General features: G+C 48.0%; 1 protein-coding gene across 6 annotated transcripts in view; it reads right to left on the bottom strand.

The window, feature by feature from the left end:
• The window catches only part of Npas2 (neuronal PAS domain protein 2), a 152,079-nt gene that overhangs the window by 55,152 nt on the left and 72,623 nt on the right, over positions 1-24,304 (bottom strand). For 3 of the 6 annotated variants that reach the window (XM_078028570.1, XM_078028572.1, XM_078028571.1), the window contains exon 3: positions 6,011-6,159. In XM_078028570.1, the coding sequence (XP_077884696.1) occupies positions 6,011-6,159 (149 nt within the window). Of the gene's footprint in view, positions 1-813; positions 906-6,004; positions 6,160-24,304 lie in introns of all 6 variants that reach the window. The other 3 variants (XM_078028569.1, XM_040270806.2, XM_078028568.1) reach the window with 2 other exon arrangements.

Raw genomic sequence — 24,304 nt, 5'->3', positions numbered from 1 at the left:
GCTGAACTTGCCTGTCCTCGTTCTCCCGGGTCAAGGGCCTGGAGAGACCACGTCGGAGGTTTTCTCTGCCCTGGTGGCCATATTTGTGTGTTCTCAGTCTTCTCCCTCCGGAGGCTGGAAGTCACGCACGGTGCCAGGCGCTTTGTAGAGTCCGATCTCGTGGGTCCCATGGACTTTCACCCATACGTAAATACACATAGGTGCAGAGGGACACCCAGCTTGGCCAGGTTGGCACAAAGAGCCCTGCAGGTGAACCGGCCCCCAGTCCCGAGGAAGGAATGTGGGCATCTTAGCACAGCAAGGGTGTGGGTTGGGTGGAAAGCGCAGGGACACTGTGGTTGACATAGACATGCCACCCTGTGTCATAGGAGCTCAAGGTAAAAGCATAACACATTAAAAGAAGACTTTAATTTGCCAAGTGTTTCTACTAAGGGGAAAAAAAAACCCGGCACCATCATTGCATTTTAGAGAAAAGACCCTCTGAGTCCAATGATAGATGCCAGATGTTGTGATCTTCCCTCTCTCCTTCCCTTCTCTCCCTACCTCCAACCCCGCCCCCTGCACTGGGTGAGGGGACCCGCCCGACAGGCACGGTGGGATAGGAAACAGTCACATTCATTTTGGAAATTCTTGCTTATTTTGCCCAACTCAGTAGCCAAAACATAAAGCAAAACAGGCTGAGGCCCAGGACAGTATCTATCTCAAGACCTCTTTCCAGGGTCAAGAAGAGCTGCCTTCTTGGGGTAGAGGGGCTTAGCAGGAACGGGTAGTTTAAGCTGCAACAGATTAAGCTAATTTGAAAGTGCATTTCACCTCCAACATCAGCTGAGTGAATTCTTCATTACTGAGGAATGAAGGCTTCCAGTCTTGCTGAATGTCACAGATTTCCGTTTGTGCTGAGACTTCTAAAAAACACACACATACACACACAAATAAGCTTTTAGGTTCACCGGCACCCAGAAATTGGAATTCACAAACGAAACACATTGTTATTTCTATGTCATTTTGTGTAAATTTCTTTATAATTTAATTTAAACAGCAAATACCAGGAAATACGATTTACAAGGACTGGGAACTTAGATGTTAGGGGCCATTAGGTTGTTGCCGCCTACCAATGCAAGGGGACTGGATGGTGGCCCACCTCTTGAAGCTGCTTTCTTGTGGTCAAGGCAAAGCACACAGTCCAGAGAGCTGGGATTTTTAAAATTTCAAGGGTGGGTACAGCATGCTTTGCCTGTGTGAAGACCTGGGTTTGATCCCCAGCACCGCAAACACCACAAAACATTCAATAAAATAACAAAAACAACCACAAATGACCCCCACACATTTCTGGAAGGATCTTGGGCTGATAGTAAATAACCCCCAGTGTTATACAAAGATGACAGATTTTCCAGCATTGCTCTTGCTGAACTGTACTGTGCCACACACATGCACATTACTTAGTCGTTTTTAAGGCCTGAAATTATTCTTTTTCAAAATCTTTTTGTCTTCATCTCTAGTCTACCCGTCTCATGTAACTATCTTGCACTGAAGGCATTATTCACATTTGTCAACCCACAATCATTGATGTACACAGGACTCCTTGAATATTCTAGCTTTCTAAAATACTTTTGAAAAAAAAATGGCTCGTTCTATTATTAAATGATCTCTGATAAGCCTATCATAGAGCAAATGTGATATTATATCTGTTTGCTTTTCTTTCCATTTATTCAACGTCTTTTTTTTTGGCGGGTAGGGGGTACCAGGGATTGAAGTCAGGGGCACTTGGCCACTGAGCCACATCCCCAGCCCTATTTTGAATTTTATTTAGATACGGGGTCTCACTGAGTTGCTGAGTGCCTCACTGTTGTTGAGGCTGGCTTTGAACTCAAGATCCTCGTGCTTCAGCCTCCGGAGCTGCTGGGATTACAGGTCTGCATCACTATTAAATATCTCAAACCAACATTTTATGTGGCATGAAGTCTCTTTAGAGATTATTTGTGTGTGTGTGTGTGTGTGTGTGTGTGTGTGTGTGTGTGTGTTTAGAAAAGTATAAAAACGGATTCTCAGACCTCCGAGAATAAAACGAACCTGTTGAACCACTTCCTGGACAATGCGATTGTTCAGGCAGATAATCTCTCCACTGTTAATTAGGAAAGATTTCAAGGTTCTCTCTTTTGCACTTTTTTCCTTTTTTCAGTGCTTGGGAGTGAATCAGGGCCTTGCACATGCTAATCACATGCTCTGCTACGGAGCTAGGTCCCCTGCCCCTGCATCTATGTTTTTGGAGATCTCTCTTGCTTGGAGAATTGGGAATGGAGTCTGTCATCTGAATGAATGAACCTGAATGAATCCCAGCAGTTACTCCCAAACAAGGAGCATGTGAAGGGCTGAGTTACACATGAGACTCTTGGGAGGGTCAGTGTGCCTGCACCTCGCAGTGCTGGGTGCCATGATGAATGAGGTAGGTGGCCTTCTGGAAATCAGAGGCAGGGCACTATACAGAAATCTTGGCCAGAGTTTGTCCTGGGGTGTCAGCCAAGGCAAGGGAGAGAACTGAAGCCTGTAGGTCTTCACACAAATGAACGCCACAGTTTGAACACTTATAACACTAGGACCCCCAACATGCCCACTCCCTTCTCCCCGAGACATACACTCATCTAAAAATCTCTTCTAACCACCGGGATCAAAGTGTAGATTGAATGGAGAAGAGTCTTTCCGGCAGCCCTGATTTTATAGACAGAGGATCATAATGTAATGGTGAAGGAAAAGAGAAGACCCTTGGCTTTATACATAGGAAATCTACAGATGGTCTCATAAGACTGGATATTTTCTCGACACCAGCATAATAATACTGAAAGTAGCCATTTCATCCACTTTGTTATCTCAACTATTTGATTATAGTCCTTGAGAGTTAAGGCTCGATTCATAGCATATTTTTTAAAAAAAAACACACACATAAATTACGTAAGATTCCTCAAAGCGACTAAAAAAATGTTATACTGGGAAATAGAACTCAGGGTTCAAATCCTGTCTCCAGTGGTGGCTCTTAAGATGACCAGTATCAGAAGCTGCAGGTGGTGGGGCAGGATTAGCCAAGGGCATGATCAAAGTGTTTCAAAACAGAGAGGGGAAGCAAGACTCCTCAGGGGCGCATTTTTATAGGAAAACTTTGTGATGAACAGCTAGGTCTCCAAATTCTACTCTGGTAATAACTTGCAGTGAGAGAATGTGCTCCTCCCAATGATGGCCTGGATGTCAGAAGAAGGAATAGTAATTCTTTGCTCCGTGTGTGGTCAAAGAAAAGTCTGGAAAATGGGGCAGGAACCCAACTGCAGGGGTGGGCCAATATCACTCTGCCCAAGGGACATTTCTCCTTGTTGTACACCTTCCTCAACCACCCCAGCCTGCCCCTATCCATGAAGGTAGGGACACGGGAGATTCAAGGAACAGGAGTTGGGACAAAATCAGCTTGGGACTCACACAGGAAGAGGATGAGGCATGGGGGCAATAAGGATAAACAACAGCCCCCGTTAATCACATGATTTAGGGTTTTCTCTATGTATGAGAGATGCCATTGACACAAAATCTCCATACAAAGAAACAGGGTCCGATTCTTTGGATTTGGATCACTTCAAGAAGAATAGATGTGCATTCCAGGATCAAGGTTTATTTCCCAAGTTGAGACAATGGGACTGCTTGGGATGATGACAGCAGCTCCCTGGACCTCATCATCTCCCCTCACTTGCCCCGTGGTCTCCCTTGAGCCAGAAGGCAGAAAGCGTGTCTGAATCCACCCTTCTCAGCGCCGTCTGCACACTAGAATAACACAGGAAGCTCCGAAGATACTTAATGCCCTGAGTCTTCCCCAGCCCTGCGCTGGTGGAAGGCTTCCCACCCACAGGAAAAATGCCAGATCTGGGAGGTCTGCCCATTTCTGTGTAAATATTCCTACCGACGCTGATGTCAGTGACCAACTTGATGTCCGCTGGTTTGCAAAACTCCTGAAAATTTAGCAATCCTCTCTTAAAGCACAAGTTGGCTTTAGCACACAGCCAGAGAGTCTGATGTCCTGAGCTGCGGACTCACATTCATGAACAGCTACAGTGCAGCTATCATAGAAATCAGTCCAGGAGCCCCGCACATCACCCCTGGCGGAGAAACTGCAGAAACTGGTGTTAAAAACAGGGCTCTGCAGATGGGCTGTTGGGTTTGGATTCCACATGTCACTGGGCTGCCTGACTTGGATGAGTGACTTACCCTCATGGGCCTCAGTGGCTTCGTTTGTGCCATGGGACAAGCTCAGTGCTCTTGTGAGGCTTAGAGAGGTGACCTCCCACAGAGCCCCTGGCACAGCGGGGTGGCTCCCAGGGAGCCCTGGAGAAATGCCAAGGTCATGCTTCTCCACCCTGTTGCCTGTGCCTGTGGAGGCCAAGTCTATGTGGATGATACAGAAGGCGACTGGCATTTGTTTTTTGTTTTTTTTTTTTTTTTTTTTTTTGCTTTAAACCAAATTTTGGTCCAGTAACTCTATTTCTGCACAAAATCTGCTGTGGGTTTTTTTCTTTTCTTTTTTGCTTTCTTTTTGAATATGAATGAATCACAGAGACAAGTGAGATCCTGGAGTGATCATTTAAGTAGGAGCAGGCCTTCGTCTTATGAAAAAGAAAAAAAAAAAAGTGAGAGCAGACAGGCACTTCCTGGGTTGGGAGCCTGCCTTTCTGCAGACCTGTCCTTCCAGGGCCCAGATTGAACCGTTCCGTAATTCCACAGAGGACGGAGCCCGGCATGACTGTTACACTGATGAACTTGATCCCAGCTGTCCTATTTAACAGCTGTCCTGCTTCTCAGTGGCACTGACCTAGTTTGAGTAATTTGTACAAAATATCTTGGCATCACAACAACCTGCTATTTCACTTGGCTAAACCATTATTTAGGAAATATAACCATTCTGATTAAATTATCGGGGCAATTGAAGACGGCTAGAACACTCCATTCTAATCCTGCTTGATTGATCTTCCCTGACTTTTCACAAAAGCAATTAACGTGTTCTTGGCTTGCCCCTGGGCAGTTTCAAAAAAAAAAAAAAAACACAATGAGGGGATAGATCATCACTGTCACATTTTTAATAAATAATTATCAAGGAAATCATAAAAGAATAACAAGGACAATGAAACTTTCCGATGTCCCCGCCATGCCCTCTTCCAGGAAATCATCTTGTCTAACAAAAGGTTCAGCGGGAGAGGAACATTCCTTCAAGCACAGGACTGTAATTACTTCCTCAACGATTCTGACATTTTTGACTTTATTACGTTTGGTGTCATGGTTAAAGCAAAAAAGAGTTCTGCTCCTCTGGCTTGCGAATACCTACCAAACCATCTCAACTATTGTATGAAATTTTTTTTGGGGGGGGGTCCTATCCCAGGTGAGTGGCAGGTAGGCGTGACCAGGCGTAAGGGGTGAAAGGGTTTGAGGGACAGTCAAAGAGGATGATACGAAGGAGACACAGGCCCAAGCGTGGCTTCGAGGGGTAACTTCGTGTTCTCTACAGTGAAAATAAACTTGCGAGACCCTGGAAGACTATGGGAAAAACCGCAGAGGCTTTATGTACCTAACTCATGATTCCATAGGAATAAGATCCCAAGAGGCAAAGCTGACCTCGGACAGAGGAACTTCAAACAGGTTCCATTTGGGGAAAGCAGAGGTGGGCGGCGAGGGGCAGCCACTGGGCAGCTTCTCTCTCTTGACCTTTGAGACTTGCCTGCTCCGGGGATTTCTGATGAAGATGTACCCACTGGGAAGCCACCCCCTGGGGCTGGGTGCACTGGGATCTGTCCTCTGGCTGATGACGCAATCTGGGGGGTGAGTCCTCTCCTAACTTGCTGGTCAGGGAAGCCTGTGCCTGGTGGGGTGGCCTATCCTGGCGGTGACAGCTCATCCTACCCAGAAGGACCTGCCTGCTGAGGTCATCACTCCCCCCTGGAAAGGCCGAGGCGGGGGGAAAAAGAACGGAGAGAAGCACAACCTTTACCATTGTGTTTCTGCAGAAACCCGATGACCTTTTCCAGCACCGTGGTCTTGTCCATTTTCCGAGTGTTGCCAGGGAGCATGGAGCTGAGCTCTTTGATGAGAACATTGAACTGGTCCCGACGTTTCTTCTCAGACTTGTTTCGAGAGGCTCTAGAAACACCACAAGGCACGGGTTACCAGAACGTTCCACCGCACAGAGGCCGATGAAACGGGAGGACGGTCTATCAGATCGTCTCATCCCAAAACTCCTTCGGGAAGGTCTCCTGAGCCACATTTCAGAGCTGAGTAATGGGGAGAGGAGACTGTTTTGCTAGACTCTTGGCTACAAAGAGAGACAGTGTTCATAATAAGTAAGCTCTGACTCACGTCCCCAACCTACCCCACCAGCGCAGGGCCAGAGGCTGCCGGGCTGGCCTCACAGGGCCCCCAGATTCGCAGGGCGAGCCGGGCACCGTTCGCCTGGACGGCGGCTGCTGGGGAAACTCACTCGGAGAGCCCTTCTTCAGGCTGGAGCTCTGTCCCCTCCAACCCAGAGGACCCATCCTGGTGCCAAGGCATGCGGGGTGGCCAGGCGTCCCAAGCGGACCACCCAGGGCACACATCCCGGTTCCTGCCCGGGAAGCTTCTCTCGGCACCCTGTTGGAGAGACAGGGTTTGCCTGATGGTGCGTGAGCCGTGACCCAGCGCCCACCCACGACTGGCACTGAGTGTGGCGGGCACGCTGCTGCGAGCAGACCCCTGTTTAAAAGGACGCGGAGGAGATTCAGAGGCACATCACCAAGTCCAAGGAGCTAGTCTCCAAAAGCCCCCCGAGTGTGGGATTCCAGCTCTATGACATTCTGCAAAAGGCAGAACTAGGACGACAGGGAAACGCTCAGCCGTGGCCGCGGGTCTTAGGGAGGGATGAGTATGCAGAGCACAGAGGATTTTTAGGGCAGCGGTGGGCACATGCCACCTAGCGCCTGTCCTCAACCCACAGAACCTACCACACCGAGAGCTGACCCTCCATGAACTATCGACTTTGGGGGGTTAGGAGGCGTCAACCGCGTTCATCAAGTCAAAACCACCCCACTTCAGTGGGGGGGGGGTCTACAGTGGGACCGGGGCTCCGGGAGCTCTCCGCGTCTTTCATTCACTTTTGCGGTGGAACCTCCAACTACTCCAAGAGGTGAGATCTACTTAAATAACAGGACAGTGCACCCTGCGACACCCGGAGAAGAGGTGACAGAGAAGTGGGCTCGTTTTGGGAGGAGGAGGGGACTTCGCTGACCCACCAAGCCACCTCTGAAGAATCCTAACCGCCACACAAATCAGAACAGGGATCAGGGCTCTGGGCTGTTCCCTCCACCAAAAAAAAAAAAAAAAAAAAAAGACCTTGGACCAATGAGTACCCCTTGGGGAAGACCTTCCCCTGCGGGAGCCGGCGGTAGTGCTGCTGGAGGGTCTTGATCCTCAGCAACTCACCAAAGCCCCTCCCTGAACTGTCCGAGTGTTCTGGAGCCATCTGGAGCTGGGGGAGCTGGCCCCCACCCCTCCCAGGTGTACCCCAGACAGAAAGCGGATGGAGAAGCTGTTGTGCGTGGTACACCTGCTGACCCAGACACTCCCGGGCCTGGGGTCAAGGTTCCTGGGAGGGCAGGAGGGGGGCAGCTCATCTCTCACCAGCAGGCTCCTCAAACGGCCCCAAGGTCCTTTCCCTGGATGCCGCCATGGCCACCCCCAGGGCTTCCCCTGCCTACACCCTTCAGCCTGACTCGATTTCAACACTGTGGACCACTCACCCTACCCGGATTCTTTCCTGCTCCTACCTGAGCCATCTTCAAAGCCCACCACCTCCAGAGCGAGTGGCCGCGGGTCTCCCCAAGGGCCTTCCTCTGGGCCGTCTGCCCCTCCTTCCTGTCGTTGTTGGCTTGAGGACTCAGGGGCTGCTACACAGGTCTCACCCTCTGTCTTTCTGTGGGCCCTCTCCTATCCCAGACGGGCGGCAGGAAGATGCCCACGGACCTCAGTGATGGATCAGGGTGAAAGGCAGCGTGTTCAAACAGAGGGAGGAGAAGAAAGGGACCCTTTCACTTTCTGAGTGACTGTCTATGCATTATAAATAATTTTTTGGCCTAGATTTTGAGGAATGACATGCAACTTTCTTAGCCCAAAAAAAGCTCCGTTCCTGTCCTAGTTTGCCCATTATAAATTATTTGCTCATTACCGCTCTGTTCTCTTCTTCAATGGGTGCAGTGACGGCGAACGTGGCCTGGCAGGGAATCCGATGAAGGCTCCCCATTAGCGACAGAAACACAAGCTCCTTTCCCTCAGCCTCTGCCTGGGACGCACCGTCACCCCCTGGAAATTGGTGAGTGTCAGCTGGATCCCCGGCTCCGAGGCCAGAGAAACCCAGGTGCCTGGGTCGTACTTGCTTCCAATTAGGAGCTCTCTCGCACCCAGGCCCCGGGGGGCCACAGGTTGAAAGACCTGCAACAGCTGGCCTCTGGAACTTTTTTTTTTTTTTTTGAAAAGGCATTATTTTTTGTGATCCATAAAATTCATCCACTTTAAGCGCACAGTTTGATGAACTGGGGGAATCGTGCAACTTCCAGCAAACCAAGCTATACAATTCTCCATCCTAAAAAGCACTTGATGATTGTTTACTTTCCCCCAACCCCAGACGGTGTACAGTGTGTGATCTTCATTTAGCATAGTTTTGGAGGTCGATTCACGTTGCTGCACGTATTGATATCTCATTCCCTCTTCTGCCCACTAGGATTCCATCTGGGCATGAATATGCGGTAACGTTTGGGCTGTTTGCCGTTTGGAGGTGTGAAGCATGATGCTGTTCTGAGTGTTTGGGTACGGAGGCTTGAACCTGCAGAGTCATACGGTTAATGACTGTTTGACTTACAACACACTGCCTCACCTTTTCACCATGTTGGCTGCACCCTTGGTCCTGGGTGCTACAATCATTGCCAACACTTGGGATTGGCAGTCATTTTTTTTTTTTTAATTTTACCTTAGCCACCAAAGTGTCATTGCTGCTGTTCGCTTTGTTTTTGCAGTGCAGGGGGCTGAAAGCCAGGAGCTCCAACACCCTAGACACAAGCTCTATCATTGAGCTCCACACCAAGGGTAGCTTATTGTAGTTTGAATTTTACCTTTATTGGATTTCCCTTTTTCTGATGACTAGTGATGATGAACTTATCTATCTATCTACTCATTTATTTATTTAGCTATATGTGGCATGGAGGATGGAATCCAGTGCCTTTCGTATGCTAAGCAAGCGCTCAAAAGTAGGGCTCAAAAGGCCACAGGTTGTCTTTTCTATAGTGTTCGTCTTTGGACATCTTGGGAAGCTGGGGTTACACAGCTACCATTTTCTGGGTACTTCTGTGGTGCTTCACGTACAGTCACATGCCACAGGACAACACTGTGGTCAACCATAGATGGAAGAGACAAGAGTCCCACAAGGTTCAATTGAGGCTGAAAATCCCTATTGCCTAGTGACATTGTAAAATCACAGCCCAACGCGTCATTCCCTCCTGGGGCAACGCTGGTGTACACACCAGCACATGACACCAGACTATGATAACAAGTGGCTATTTATTGATGTATGTATTTCCTGTTCTGTACCTTTGACCATCCTCATAGAGTGCATTCTCAGACAAGGACACATGGGCACAAGTGGCCAGTGTCAGATCCCAGGTGGGCAAAGGAGTCAGAGTAGAACCTGCCACGTTGGTCTCCCACCTTGGCAACCAGACAGGTAAAGCTTCTCTCAGTGTGAGGACATTTAATAGCAGGGGCCCCAGTAACCCTAGGACAAACAGGTAGGGTTTGCTAAGATTTGACCACTGAGCCACACCCCCAGCCCTATTTTGTATTGTACTTAGAGACAGAGCCTCGCTGAGTTGCTTAGGGCCTCACTTTTGTTGAGGCTGGCTTTGAATTCCTGATCCTCGGGCCTCAGCCTCCTGAGCTGCTGGGATTATAGGTGTGAGCACTGTGCCTGGCTCACTGTGTCTATTGACCGTATTCTTTTCTCATGTTTGATTTTTTTCCATGTTGTTTGCTCATGGTGGCCCCAGGAGCATCCACTATACCACATCTCTATGTGTGCATCTATGTATACACCAACAGCGGCGGGGCAGAGGAGGCCGCGCCATCTAGGTTTGTTAGTGCACTCTGTGATGTACACACAGCCACAAAATCACCCCGACGCGTGGCTCTGAGCCCACATTGCTCCTTAAGCTATGCATTCCTGTATTGATTTCTTTCATCTGAGCCAGGTAGGCAGTGTTCTGGGAGCCCAGAGCCCAGAGCGGCTAATCCTGGCTGCCTGAACTCCTAGCCCAGAAACACACACCCTGCCCCCAATGGTGCTGCTCACAAACAGGTTGAGGGTGTCGGTGCTCCCCGCTGGGGAAGGAGGTAGCGGGAAATGAGTGCAAGTGGCTGGTGTCAGATCCCAGGAGTCAGAGTAGAACCTGCCACGTTGGTCTCCCACCTTGGCAACCAGACAGGTTATTATTAACATTGTCACTGTGCTGGGCGCTAGGTCTCAGAGATTGACTCCTCCTAATAATGTCTCCCATCCCACAACACCCCCACTATGGTTTGGATATCATTTGTCCCTCAGTGGCTGATGGGCTGCAAGCTGGTCCCCAGTGCAATCGTATTGAGGGGTGGTTGAACCTTTAAGAGGCGGGGCCTAGGGGGTGATAGACAGGTCATGGGCGGAACTAACCCAGGAAGGGATTAACACCTGGCGTGGGAGTGGATAAGTTACCAACAGAAGAGGTTGTGTCAGGTGAGTTTGGCCCTCCTGGCCCACTCTCTTGCTTCATCTCTGATCACGTGACCCCTCTCTCCCGTGCACATACTCTGATACGTGATACCGTCCACCAGGAGGCCATCATCAGAGCTCAGTGCCATCCTCTTGGACCTCCAGAATTGTTAGCCCAGCAAAAGTCTTCTATTTTTTTTTAAAGTACCCAGCCTCAGGTGTTTTATTATAGCAAAATGGACTAAAGAACCCCCCTACAGAGACAACTTATATATTTGATAGAAGGGTTCCCCAGAACTTAACAATTAGAAAGAGGAAAGAATATCCTTTGTTCTATGTTCTTTGATTAGCGCTTTCTGTGCACAAGGCACTCCATCAACATGGAGGAGGCATAAACAAATAGGTACTGGTGGCCGGCGAAAACAAGCTCAGCATCTAGAGGAAGAGATCAGAGTTACCTATCTGTGGCTCCTATCCAAGGGGCCATGCGGTTCAAACTAGGTGAGGAGTTCAGACAAATGGCCAAGGTAGTTCCAGAGGATGGGGAGAACCCCTGGGGTGGGAAAGGAAGTCTTCAGAGAGGGGCTGGCAAGTGAAGATGTCTCAAGAGGGTACGTGGGCAGGTGGTGGAAAGGAGAGCCCAAGGAAAATCTGGGTGGTCGTGTTTGATAGGATATGGAGACATGTGACAAAGTCAGAGGAGGGTGGGCAAGAAAAGTGAAGAGGATCCCAGAGCCTGCGTTAGTCAGCTTTCTATCACTTCAACAAACTACCTGAGATCATCAAATTATTAAGAAAAAAGGTTTATTGTGGCTCACAGTTACGGAGGTTCCAGTTCACGATCAATGCTTTGGACCTGTGGTGAGGCAGCACCTCGTGGTGGGGGCGTGTGGTGGGACAAGATCACTGTCTTATAGTTGGGAAGCAGAAGAGAAAGAGGAAGGGCTGGGGTCTCGGTATCCCCTCCAAGGGCGCAGCCCCACTGATGAAGAGCCCACCCTAGGTCCCACTTCTGAGAGCTTCCAGTAGTACCACCTTGGGGTCCACGGCTTTAGCACATGGACCTTTGGGAGACATTCAAGTTCTTACTCTAGTGGAGCCTTAAATGGGACCTAGCAATGCAGCTGGGGCCTTTGGATGAGTCTGTGCAGGGTGTTGATGGTCACCTAAGGAGGAGAACTGGTCAAGACACCAGGAGAGAGGGGAGAGGAACCCAACCCAGAGGACGTGGGCAGGACCAAGAAGGACTGACAAGGATCCTCTGCCCAAGAACATGACGGTGCTCGGTGCCCAGTGTCCCCACCAACTCCTGGGGGCAGGGACAGTCCTAGAGAGAGGAGTCTCACTGGTCTAGCAAAAGTAACACCAAGTTACTTTGATCAGCACTTTCTGTGCACAAGGCACAGAAAACACTTAAAGTATTTTACTTTAAAGGAAAATCTGGGTGGTGGCGTTTGATCGGATATGGAAACAGGTGACAAAGCCAGAGGAGGGTGGGCAAGAAAAGTGAGGTGGATCCTCTAAGTACTTTGTTCTTGAAATGAACCCACAGGAAACTTGAGTTTTTCTTCCAGGCACAGTTCTGCACACTTGAGCGTGTGCGCCAACTCACGTGACCACCGTCAGAATCAAGGCAGAATGGCTCTCTCCAAACGCCCCCACTCCCCCTGCTCCATAGACCCTGTCAACCGCGATTCTGTTCTCCATCTCTATACAGTCCCGACTATGATGGTCTGACTTCTGAGTTTTCATAAGCCATGCAGATTTCAGTGGAAACTACACCTTGAGCTTTGGATTTTGATCTTTTCCTGGTGAGTGGCAAGAATCACTGTCTTGGTGCTGGGCGGTGGCAGCAGGCTGCAGCTCCCAGGGAGCCCTGTGTTCACGCTCTACAGCACACATTGGCTGAACCCGGATGTTCAGTTGCTTAGGAGTACTGCGTGCATGGGCTATTTCTAATTTACCCAGGGTTTACTGAAATGTAATACATCGTACGTTGAGGCGCATCTGTACGCTCTTCAGGAATGTCAGATAAACACAATCGTGCAGCATGAATAGAGCTTGGCTTCCTCTACCCAGCATCATGCTCTTGAGAGTCATCCAAGTCACTGTGTCTACCCCTGTGTCTTTCTATTGCCAAGTAGTTTTCTAATTTTTTTTTTTTTTTTTTTGGTACCAGGGATTGAACCCGGGGATGCTTGACCACTGAGCCACATTCTCAGCCCTTTTAATTTTGAGACAGGGTCTCACTAAGTGGGGGCGTTTGGAGAGAGCCATTCTGCCTTGATTCTGACTGTGGTCACATGAGTTGGCGCACACGCTCAAGTGTGCAGAACTGTGCCTGGAAGAAAAACTCAAGTTTCCTATGGGTTCATTAGCTGAAGGTCAAGCACAGATAACACCAAATCACGTGCCCAAGGGGATTTGGTGTTATCTGTGCTTGACCTTCAGCTAATCTAAGAACCATGCAGTGGCACCTGACTGGGGTTTTCAACTGTATTTCTGTGCTGGCTGGTGATGCTGCACATCTTCTCAGGGACTTTTCTGCCGTCGGGATATTCTCTTTGGAGAAGCATCCACTCATATCCTCCGTTTATTTTAACATGAGGTTGCTTGTTTTCTTACAGCTGAGCTTTGAGAGTTCTTTATATAATCTGGATACAAGTTCTTTGACAGATATTTTCTTCCCGAGTACACCTTGCCTCTCTGTTCTCTTGAGAAAGTCTTTCACGGAGAAAGTTTTAAATTTTGATCAGATCAAAATGTGGGGTTTTTTTTTTCTCCCCTTATGAATTATGTTTTTGGTGTGTCAGGTCTCAGAATTCCTTGCGTCATCTCAGGCCATAAAGATCGTTTTTATCTTTTTCCTAAGATTGAGAGTTTTATACATTTTATGTTTAGATTTATGGTCCATCTTGAGTTAAGTATTGGTTTTTATCTTACGACATGATGTTCGATTCTGTTGAATCCTTCGCCTGCATCGACTGGTATGAACTTGAGGCTTCTCCTCTATGGCCGGCTAACATGATAGGTAGATATTACTGCTTGGTTTTCAGGTATCAAAGAGTCTAGCGCATGCTGGATGAATTCCACTTGATAGTGGGTACGATTTACTACAGTTTTCTTGAGGAATTTTGCATCTGTGTTCATGAAGAATGTTGGGCTGTGTTTTCTTTTCTCAGACCATCTTTGGGTAACACTGGCCTCACAGGACAAGTTGGAGAGTATGTCTTCTTTGACTCTTCCTTCTTTTAATATTTGGCAGAATTCACCAATGAACTGATCTGGAGACTTCTTGTTCACGCTTTGAACTTACCAACTAAATTGATTAGTTATAGGACTCTTTAGGTTATCTATTTTATCTTTTGTCAGTTTGGTAGTTTATGGTTTTTAAATAACTGGTCCATCTCATCTAAGTTGTTGAATGTCATGTGGATGCAGTTGGTGACAGTTTTCCCTTATGGTCCCTTTAATGTCAGAGAGTTGTACAGTGACATCCTCTCTCTTATTCTTGTTATGTCAATTTGTGTTTTTTTTCCTTTGTCTGTCTCTAAAGAGACTAATCAATTTTATTGAAATTTTCAGAGAACCACCTTTTTATTTCATTGATTTTTCTAAGGTTTTTTCTGTTTTCACTCATATTGATTTCTGCTCTTATATCTGTGATTCTTGCTGATTTTATTTTTCTCTCTGTTTCTACTTTCTTAAGGTAGAAGCTGAATTATTGATTTGAGATCTTTTCCTTTTTTTCCAACATGAACATTTAATGCAGCATATCTCCCTCTAATCATTAATTTAGCTGCAACTCACACATTTTGAAATGTTCTCTTTTTATTTTATTTAGTTAAAATATTTCCCAATATTTCTCGAGACTTTCTCTTTGATCTTTGCATTACTTAGAAATTTGCTGTCCAATTTACATGCTTTGGAGACATTATTACTGCTGTCTTTCTGATTCTCATTTAATTTCGGTTCATTGAGATGTCTGTACATTTATATGGTCTATCTAGGTAAGTATCCAATAGGCATTTGAAAATCTGTGTATTCTGATGTTGTTGGGAGGAGTGGTCTACAAATGTCAATCAGATTCTGTTGGCGGATGGTATTTTCTAGTTCATTTATATCCTTGCCAGGATTTGGTCTACAGGTTCGGTTAGTAAGAGCAGCACACTAAAGATGCATCTTAGTTCTTCAGATTGGGCACCATGCATTTTGAAGTCATTTTGAAGTGTGTGCACACCAGGAATTATCACTTTCTCTTGGTAAATTGTTTTTTTTATCATTATGTAATATCATTCTTTATTCTGGTAACTTTTCTTTGCTCTAAGTCTACTTCATTTGATGGTAATACAGCCATTGATTTCTTTGAATTAGTGTGGCATGTCATTTTTCATAGTTTTACTTTTAACCGACTAATATCATCATAGTTGAGGTGGAGGTCTCGTGACAGCATATATCTAGATTATTTTTTAAAAATCCACTGTGACAAACGCTGTCTTTTAGTTGGCATCTTTAGATGATTTACATTTAATGTAATTATTTTATATGTGTTTGGATATAAGACCACTATTTGACAAGCTATTTTCTGTTTGTTCACTCTCTGTTAGTTTTATTGGGGGTTCCTATTTCTCCTTTCCTGCCTTCTTTGGGGTTGGATAAGCTTATTTTAGTTTTTATTTATCTAATTTACCCTGTATTTCTGTGTATAAGGTTTAGTAATAACTCCAGGAGTAATATTATAAAATGTTTTTGTTTTTTTCAGATTCCCTTAGTCTATTTCTTTTTCTTTTTGTACCAGGGATTGAACCCAGGGGTACTTAATCACTGAGCCACATGCCCAGCCCTTTGTATTTTGAGACAGGGTCTCGCTAAGTTGTTCGGGGCCTCACTAAATTGTTGAGGCTGGCTTTCAACTTGCAATCCTCCTGCCTTGGCCTCCCGAGCCACTGGGATTACAGGCGTCCACCACTGTGCCCCGCCCACTTAGATTATTAACATTTCAAGTGGAATCTAGAAATTTTACTCTATGTACTTCTTGTCTCCCCTCCCCTTTTATGCTGCATTTACCTTATACACTCTACAGACTTCCACTGAATATCAGGTGATGCTATTTTTAGGATATATCTTGCCATATGTTTACCATTTCCATTACTTTTCCTTTATTCCTTCCATTCCAAATATTCATCTGGTATCATTTCCCTTCGGTTGGAAAGTCTTTAGCAATTCCTTCAGAGCAGGTCTCTTAACAAGGAGTTGCTTAGGGCCTCATCATTGTGAGGCTGGCTTTGAATTCACGATCCTCCTGCCTCAGTCTCCTGAGCTGCTGGGATGACAGGCCTATTTACACCTTATGGGGGCCCAAAGAACAGGAAGATAGAAAAAGAGGGGAAGAAAAGCAACAGGGCTTCGTCCAACCCGCGGGAGCTATAGCTTCCCTGATTAGAGAGACAGGTACCTCTCCTTCAGCATTTGAGGTTCCACGAGAATCTCCATTGCTGCTTCTGCTAGAGGATTGCTTACACGGTGTGAATAAATGAAGAAAAGAACAACAATAATAATAATAAAAAAGAAAAGAAATGAAAGACACAGATTTCACCTCCATCTGAGCATCAAGAGACCCTGTTCCCAGTTTGCAGGCCAGTCCTGGTCCTCTCTGTGGGTACCCACTTCGGGGCCCAGGGCTTCACTGGATCCAGTCTAGGTGACACCGGAGGGGAGAATCTGCCTGCTATTATTTATTCTTCATGAACCACAAGCAGCTGTTTGGTGCAATCCGTCTATAACCACATTCAGCATGATGGACAGGAGGAACCGGCTGACTCCATCGTAACCAAATCCGAACCCCCATGTACCATTTCATGTATTTTTTTAGTGGGTTCGTAAAAGACCCCTAGGAATCTCAAGGTGGGGGGCACAGATTTTGCAAGTCTGGTGCAGGGCTGCAAAGAAGCCCCCTTTTCAGAAAAGCCTACGGGGCAAACTGGTCAGAAGTTATGGAAGAGTACCAGGGAGCACAGTTCTGGATGGCTCTTGCAAGACAGGACAGATGACAGATGACCCGGGCAGGGCTCTTTCCCCCTGGGTATCAGTGTGCCACTCTGGTGTGAGCTAACTCTTAAAAAAATATCACAAAGAAGCAACTTCCAGATAAGTTTCCGTTTTCTCAGTTTATAAAACTCTTGGAGGCTTGTCCTGTGCCCTCTTCAGGTGCATGCCATGGCTTGAATCCCTTAAGTCACAGGGACCCTAAATAGTTAATGCCTTCCATAAAGGTGCCCTGATGCCTAGATTGGGAAAATTCTGGCACTTCTTACCTGGGATGACGCATGTCATAAGGTGGGATACTGATGAAAGGACAGGGCGAGACCTCCCAGATCTAAGCTTCATAAATTAAGCAAACTGAACTTTTAGAGGAGGTTTCTCAGCACTAAGTCTGAGCCGTTTTTTTGCAGCGTCCACAGGGTCTGAGATGGAGGGAGTGGTTGTAGGAGAAGGGACTTACATTTTTGGTGGTGTTGAAAGATACCAAATAGGTGGTCTCCGTCATAACGGGTCAGGCTGGTGCTACCCTCATCTCAAGGAGGACTCGGGGAACACTCTATTTCCCCTGCAGAGAAAAGAGGCTTGGCAGTGTATTTTGGGATGACGGAGAGCAACTGTGGTGTACAGGGCTCAGAGATAAATTTGAAGCATCCTCTAGATTAAGAGAGTCCTGTCCACGAAAGGTGAGCTTTCCTGGGGGATAAATTAAACCCTATCGACCCACATTGACAAAGAGCTTATAAGAGTTTTCCTGTTCAAATTGGATGAAAATGGAGGGGAAAATATGGGAACTCTGCTACATATAAATAGTGACCACCGCAGGTCGGTGTGACTTTGAGTGATCTTTCTTTGTTTGCTTCTTGCAACATTTCAGTACTTTCAAATGTTGCTTTGGTATTTCTTTTTTTTTTTTAAAATAAGAAAACATACAAAAATGATAGGAATGAAGTCACTATCTATCGCATCAGGCAGTGTGGGTTAAAGGGTCTCCAAGGGAAAGCGTGCAGAACTACATGCAGAAAGGAACAGGACCGTCGTGGACTCAAATGAACCCAAATCCCAGACCCCCAAGTACTCCCAAGTAGGTGATGGTGTTGTCGATATTTTTTTCCCTCCAGATAATTCTTAATGGCAGGGTGGCATAAAATTGAACAGATCTTCACTTATTTGCTAATTTCTGTCTTAGTATCTTTACCTGTGCCAAGGAGCCCAGAAACCCTCCAAAAGAAGCGGGTATGGCCTGGGGTTGGCCTTCCCCAGAACACATTTTGAGCAACTCCAAACTTAAGCCAGATCCACGAAAGGTCAGTGCGGGCCCCTTCCATGCCCAGCCAGGGCCCCAGGGACAACACCCACTCATTTCTACAACTCAGGCAGCATCCCACAGGGGGAGGCACCGGAGCTTGGGGACAGCACCGAGCTCAAAGCCCTACATTAGCTGGGTGCCAGAAGACGTCATGTGGGTGTTTGGAAGAAAAGTCTCCACATGGAGGGCAGGATGGGTGAGGCTGGTGCCTCCCTCATCTCAAGGAGGACTCGGGGAACACTCCATTTCCCCTGCAGAGGCTTGGCAGCGTGTTTGCGGGTGACTGAGAGCCTCTGAGGCTGTTCCTTGCTCCCGAGATGACATGGGAACATCTTTACTCTTAACCACCTTTATCAGAAAATGTCTGGGCCCCAGTGGGAAGCTGGCCTAATTTCATAGTGATTCTTAGTTAACGGTGACACTGGCAGCATTTAACTGGAGCACGAGCCTCGGGAACCCATCACCCAAATCCTAAGAGGAACCTTTGCCTCTTTCTAAAGAAAGGCAGCATTTCCAAGATGGCGGCCTTCTGGCCATCCTTCATCCATTTTCAATGTATTGAAATCATTGAACGGGTTTTTAGTAAATGGCCCTCTGCCTCAGCATGCTCCCAGACAAGCTCCCACCCTCCCTGAGCTAAGACACGAGCAAGTTCCTCAGCCTGCCAGACATCGATCTCTCCCCTGACAACATTTCTTCGCCACCAATGGACCCCAACAGGGTCAAAACCACACGCCCCAGCAAAAGGGAGACACTTTTTCCATATACTGCTGTTTACTGGGCCACGGGAAGAATTAGCATTCTGCCTGCAAGCACAGTTCTACTTATCCCTTTGTTTTGAGCACAGAATCACTCATCTGGAAATTACAGGGTAATATAAATAAATCGCGTGTCCTGTTACCTCCCTGTTCTTGTGATGCCTGCTGCTGCCTTCATCGCCACCAAAACAAACGAGGAGGAAGCCTCAAAGAATTGTGGCTGCCATTCCTCACCCCCCACCCCCACCCCATGCAGGAGTTTTTATGAAGACGTACAGAAAATTCCATCTTAAGCCTAGGAAAGAAAATTCCAGCAAAATAGCACAATGCAGCACAACCTGGGAGCATTAATGTATACTGCACAAAAACTGTCTGTGGGGGCCCTCGTGCCCAGACCTGAAACCCGCCCAGTTGTCTGCAGCTTTCACGGACAGCCCTTTCCTTTCATCCCTACAGAATTTATATCCTAAGACAAGATAGAAACGAAATGAGATCAGTCTTTCCTCTTCACCATATTACTTTCTCTGTGTACACTGGCTAAGGGGCGGGGCGGGTGCTAGGGATTGAAGCCAGGGCCGCTTAACCACTGAGCCACATCCCCAGCCATATTTATTTTTTTATTTGGAGACAAGGTCTTGCTAAGTTGCTCAGGGCCTCACTAAGTTGCTGAGGCTGACCTTGAACTTTCGATCCTCCTGCCTCAGCCTCCGGAGCTGCTGGGATCCAGGTAAGCGCCCATAGCACCCAGCCCAAGCTACTACGTGTCCCCCTCTGTAGCTTCTACTGGCTTACCACAGGACTTTGTTAAGTGCACACAGGATGGGCTCAGAGGCTGGTCCACATCCACAGACCTCCCTATCTCCCTCTTCTTCTCCTGCGGGGACTAGAAGAAATAATCTGTTTGCAAATGGCAAAAGCTGTCCCTCTGGACACATCTGCTTTTGTACAAAGATTCTTTATGTTTTGACTCCTCCCTCTTGCCTGAACCTTTTTTTTTCAGTGTTGAGACAGGATTAGGATCAAAGAATGAGAGAGGGATTAGCTTGTGTTTCAGAACCAGCCTTCCCTGTACTGAGAACCCCAAGAATCAGCTAATCCTTCCCGACACTCTCGATTCTCAGGAACAAAAGGCAGCAGAACCACCCTCCTCCCTCAACCAAAGGCACAGGGATACGGAAAGAGGACTTTCTAGTCAACTGGAGAGAAGATGGCGCATGCCTTCAGAACTGGTGGAAGGAGAAAGGAAACCGAGAGGTGTTCATTTGCATCAAGAAAAGGAAAAAGGGGGCTGGGGGTTGTGGCTCAGCGGTAGAGCGCTCGCCTAGCACCTGCGAGGCCCTGGGTTCGATCCTCAGCACCAGATAAAGATATTGTGTCCAGCTAAAAAATAAGTATTTAAAAAAATCAATCAATAAAAAAGAAATGGGATCAGCTATATTTTATGATATTGCCAAGTTCCAGACACCTGGTTTCTTTGGAAAGCAAGGATTTCTATCAGCGCTTACTGTTCCTACCCCTGGTGAACCCACTGAAGCAAAAGGAACAGCCTCCTTTCCCCCATGTCAGAGGAACCCGGACTGTAGAACCTGGTGCTGGAATTTGAACCTCTGCCCGACACTGACCGGCTGTGTGACCCCTGGGCCTTGGGCTTCTCAGCTGTACGTGGGGCTAGTGATCGACTATGGGGGCCGGGGGATAAAGACTGGAGAGTTACTCCGTGAAGTGCTCCGGGCACCCTGAGTGCTCAGGGGGTTAAGCTGTTCCTAGCAGCGCCGTGTGCAGGAGCTCCTACACGGCCAGACTCCATCCCTCAACGGCCCTAGGAGGAAACTGCCACTGTCATCACGCCTATTTGACGAAAAGAGAAACCGAGGCTGAGAGATTCCATGATGAGCAACAGTGGCAGGAATCAAGGCCAAGTCTGTCTGATCCTAAGCAGGTGCACAGTGTGCAACACCACACCACTTCCTGGAACACACACACACACACACACACACACACACACACACACACTCACTACGACATCACATCAGAATTAGAAAGACATGCCTGCGGCCAGAGCTCCAATCGGGGAGCTGTGAGCTTCATCACCCAGGGATTCTGAACAGCTCTCAAACTTTTTCCTTCTTGAGAACAAGGATCCTATTTTCACAACTTACCTAAAAGAAAATAACACAGAGATCTGAACACACACAGGGCCCTCGATCAATACCCGCTGGATTCGCACGGAAATTCACGGAAGAAAGTGGAGCCCCGGCCTGGTTCAGATACAGGATCAAACAATAGGATTCCCCAAAGCCGAGGCGCACCTCACACGGGGCACGTTTTCTGAAGGCTGAGAAGGTTTTGATCTCCAGCTAAATTTTCGAACATCATCAAGAATATGGTGAGAGCGAGAATGGTTCATGCCAGGGCCTCCAGGTGGCGGCTGTGAAACCCGGCAACAACTAGAGGCTTTGAAGGGGACCAATCCTGGGTGGGTTCGTTCTGTCTCCCCAAGTGTGACGAAGGGTACTGGGACCTTGGCCCAGAGACCTGGGTATCAGCAAACATCCTAAATGCGTGTCCCCCAATCCCAGGACAAGGGGAGGGAGGCTCAGCAGTCTCTCCATAGTATCTCTACAGAGTTGGTCTCCAAGCAGGGGCTGCGGGGCAGCAGTACTTTGGATGAGGTTTGTACCCAAGGGTTCCCCAGTTGGAAGTTTGGTCCCTGGTAAGGTGATGTAAAGATGTGGCAGGACCCATAAGGGGGGGCGGGCATACTCAGAGATGACAAGACTCGTCTTTCACTTTCTGGCTTCCTGGCTTATGATGTGATATGGCTCCTCTCTCTCTCTCTCTCTCTCTCTCTCTCTCTCTCTCTCTCTCTCTCTCTCTCTCTCTCTCGTTTCTACTGTGATGCCATCAGCTATGAGATCTCAGCAGAGCCCAGCTCATGACAGTGTCATGGCCTTGAAGCTCCCAAACCATACCAAAACCATAAGCTAAATAAACTTTTCTTTTTAAAGCCACCAAGCCTCAGGTATTTTGTTTTAGCAACAGAAAAACTGACTGATACAGAGGATAAGCCCAATGCCCAAAGTGAAAGGAGTTGGGAATGAATGAAAAGAAACTGTGTGTGTGTTAGTCAGGTTTTCATCGCTGTGACAAATACCTGAGGTTAATCAACATAAAAGGAGGAAAGGTTTATTTTGGCTCATGTTTCAGTCCATGGTCACTTGCAACTGTAGTTTGGGCTTGTGATGGGACAATGTATCACGGCGGCAGGACAAGGCACAGGAGGGCTGTTTACCTGATGGCATCTGGGAAGCAAAGACAGACAGAAGAAAGGGCTAGGGGACCAACATGCCCTTCAGGGGTATTCCCCTAGTGACCTCACTTCCTCCCTCCAGGCCCCAGCTAAATGCTCCACTGTCCCCCAATAGCACCACAGGCTGGCCACCAATCCGTTAGCATGTGGGCTTTGGGGGACACTCCAGATCCAAATACAGCAGACCCTGCCTACAACTGGATCATTTCTAGGAACTTATAGGCAAGATTTCTTGCTTTCTTTTTTCTTTTTTGCACGTCTGTGCGTGCTGATTTCTGAGGATGGAGGAGCCTAAGCCTATGCCCTTTCTCTCCCTGGTTTAGAGGTGAGCAGTGCAGTGGACAGGCTGGGCGGAGGCCAGGGAAGTTGCAAAGGACAGACTCCAGGTGACCATGGCAAAGGCAGAGTTCCCAGGGACCCCACATCACATCAGAATGCAGGTGGTCTTCGCTTCCTGCCAGCCGCTGATAGAGCCTTCTGACCTCGGAAAACTTACTCCACCTTTTAAAGCCTTATTGTCCTCCTCTGTAAAATGGGAATACCATCAACGCACACCTCCAAGAGGTGTGATAAGATCATGCATGGAGAGGGACAGGCCAGACGGTGGGTCTGTGATGCACACAGGAAGTCCTCATGAATGCTGGCCACGGCTGTGACCTGAGAGTGCATTCTTGTGAACGGTGTGCACTTTCACATCTATGTAGGGATCAGTATTCACAAAGAGCTGCTGACCGTTCTTCATGGCTACTTCCCCAAATAGTCCCTGAGGAAATCAGGACAGACTTCCTGCTGCAGGTGAGAAAACAGAGTCTTGACTCATGAAGGGGCTGGTTGGGATTCATGAGCCCAGGTTGTGTCTCCAGCCCTCTACCCATGGCTACCACTGCAGGAAACCCAAGGACCAAGCACCCAGAGGAAAGAACTGGAGTCCAGCCTGCCCGCAGGATAGGGCGAGCACCCATGAGTGCGGGCTGCTCTGTTCTGGTTTAGTCTATTTGCTGGTGTCCCGATGGATTTTGCAACCCTGGCAATGATGCAGAGCCTGCACAGCTCAGCTACGGGGAGCCCTGGGCCTGTGCTTCCGAATAAGCTGTGGAGTTATTTGCATCATCGTTTACTTTGAATTTTTATGGCAGGAATTTTCAAACAGATGGAAAATAAGAAATAAGAGTAACATAAGATAAAAGCAGAGATGAGTCAGTAGGGCTGGCCTTCCACCTGCCTCGTCCTCATCCCATGCCAACAGCGTTCCATCCACCCTGCCGACCAACGCCTCTGATGCCTGATTTTAAAAAAGGAAATACTGGAGGAATTTTAAAATCATCTAGACCCTCCTGCGCCGGGCAGCTTCAGATCTAGCAGGTGCGGGCGGGGGTGGCTGCCTCCCCCGGTGACATGGATAAAGACTCACTCTGGAGCCATCAAATTGGGTGACCACTGCAAGCAACCAAGGGATGGGTTCCGTGAAGGGAAATGGGCACACCCCTCAGCTATGCAGGCTCACAGGGGACTGCCCTAGAAGACAGGTCAAATGACTCAGAACAGAAAGGCCTGAGAGGTTGGTCCACAGGCCTGAGATGCCGACCTTCCCAAGAGAGGCCGTCCGTGTTTCCACAGCTCCATTGCTGCGCCCACCACCCTGCACCTTAGCAGTCTGCTGGGACCTCCCGATCACCCCATTCACCCCATCCCTCCTGGTGGGCAGGAAGCTACCGGGGCACTCTGTGTGAAGGTTGATGGCGCTCAGCCATGCTTGACCTTCCAAACGTCCGTTTGGTGACCAGACCTGATATCTAGTAGGCAGTCAATACAGGTTTCAAGAAGAAATCAACACAGGGTTATAAGGGCTCCAGGATGGCAGACGCCAAGCCGGTCTTTCTCGTTGACCCCAACCACAGTGCCACTCCAGTTAGCAGGTGGCAGCGCGCAGCAGGGCTGGGTGCCCCCCGGACATTCAGTAATGAGGGGTAATGGCGAGGCTGTTGTTAGCCAAGGCCTAGAGCTCCCAGGAATGGAGCCAGGACTTGAACCCAGGACGGCCCAGCTCCAATCTGCCTGCCTTCCCAAGCAGTGTGTGTCCTGGGAAAGCAGTAACCAGAGGCCTC

This window comes from Ictidomys tridecemlineatus, chromosome 12, assembly GCF_052094955.1.
Source record: "Ictidomys tridecemlineatus isolate mIctTri1 chromosome 12, mIctTri1.hap1, whole genome shotgun sequence".
In the NCBI taxonomy this organism is placed as follows: domain Eukaryota; kingdom Metazoa; phylum Chordata; class Mammalia; order Rodentia; family Sciuridae; genus Ictidomys; species Ictidomys tridecemlineatus.
The sequence above is the reverse complement of the archived record's forward strand: the minus strand, read 5'-3'. Positions and strand labels throughout refer to the sequence as shown.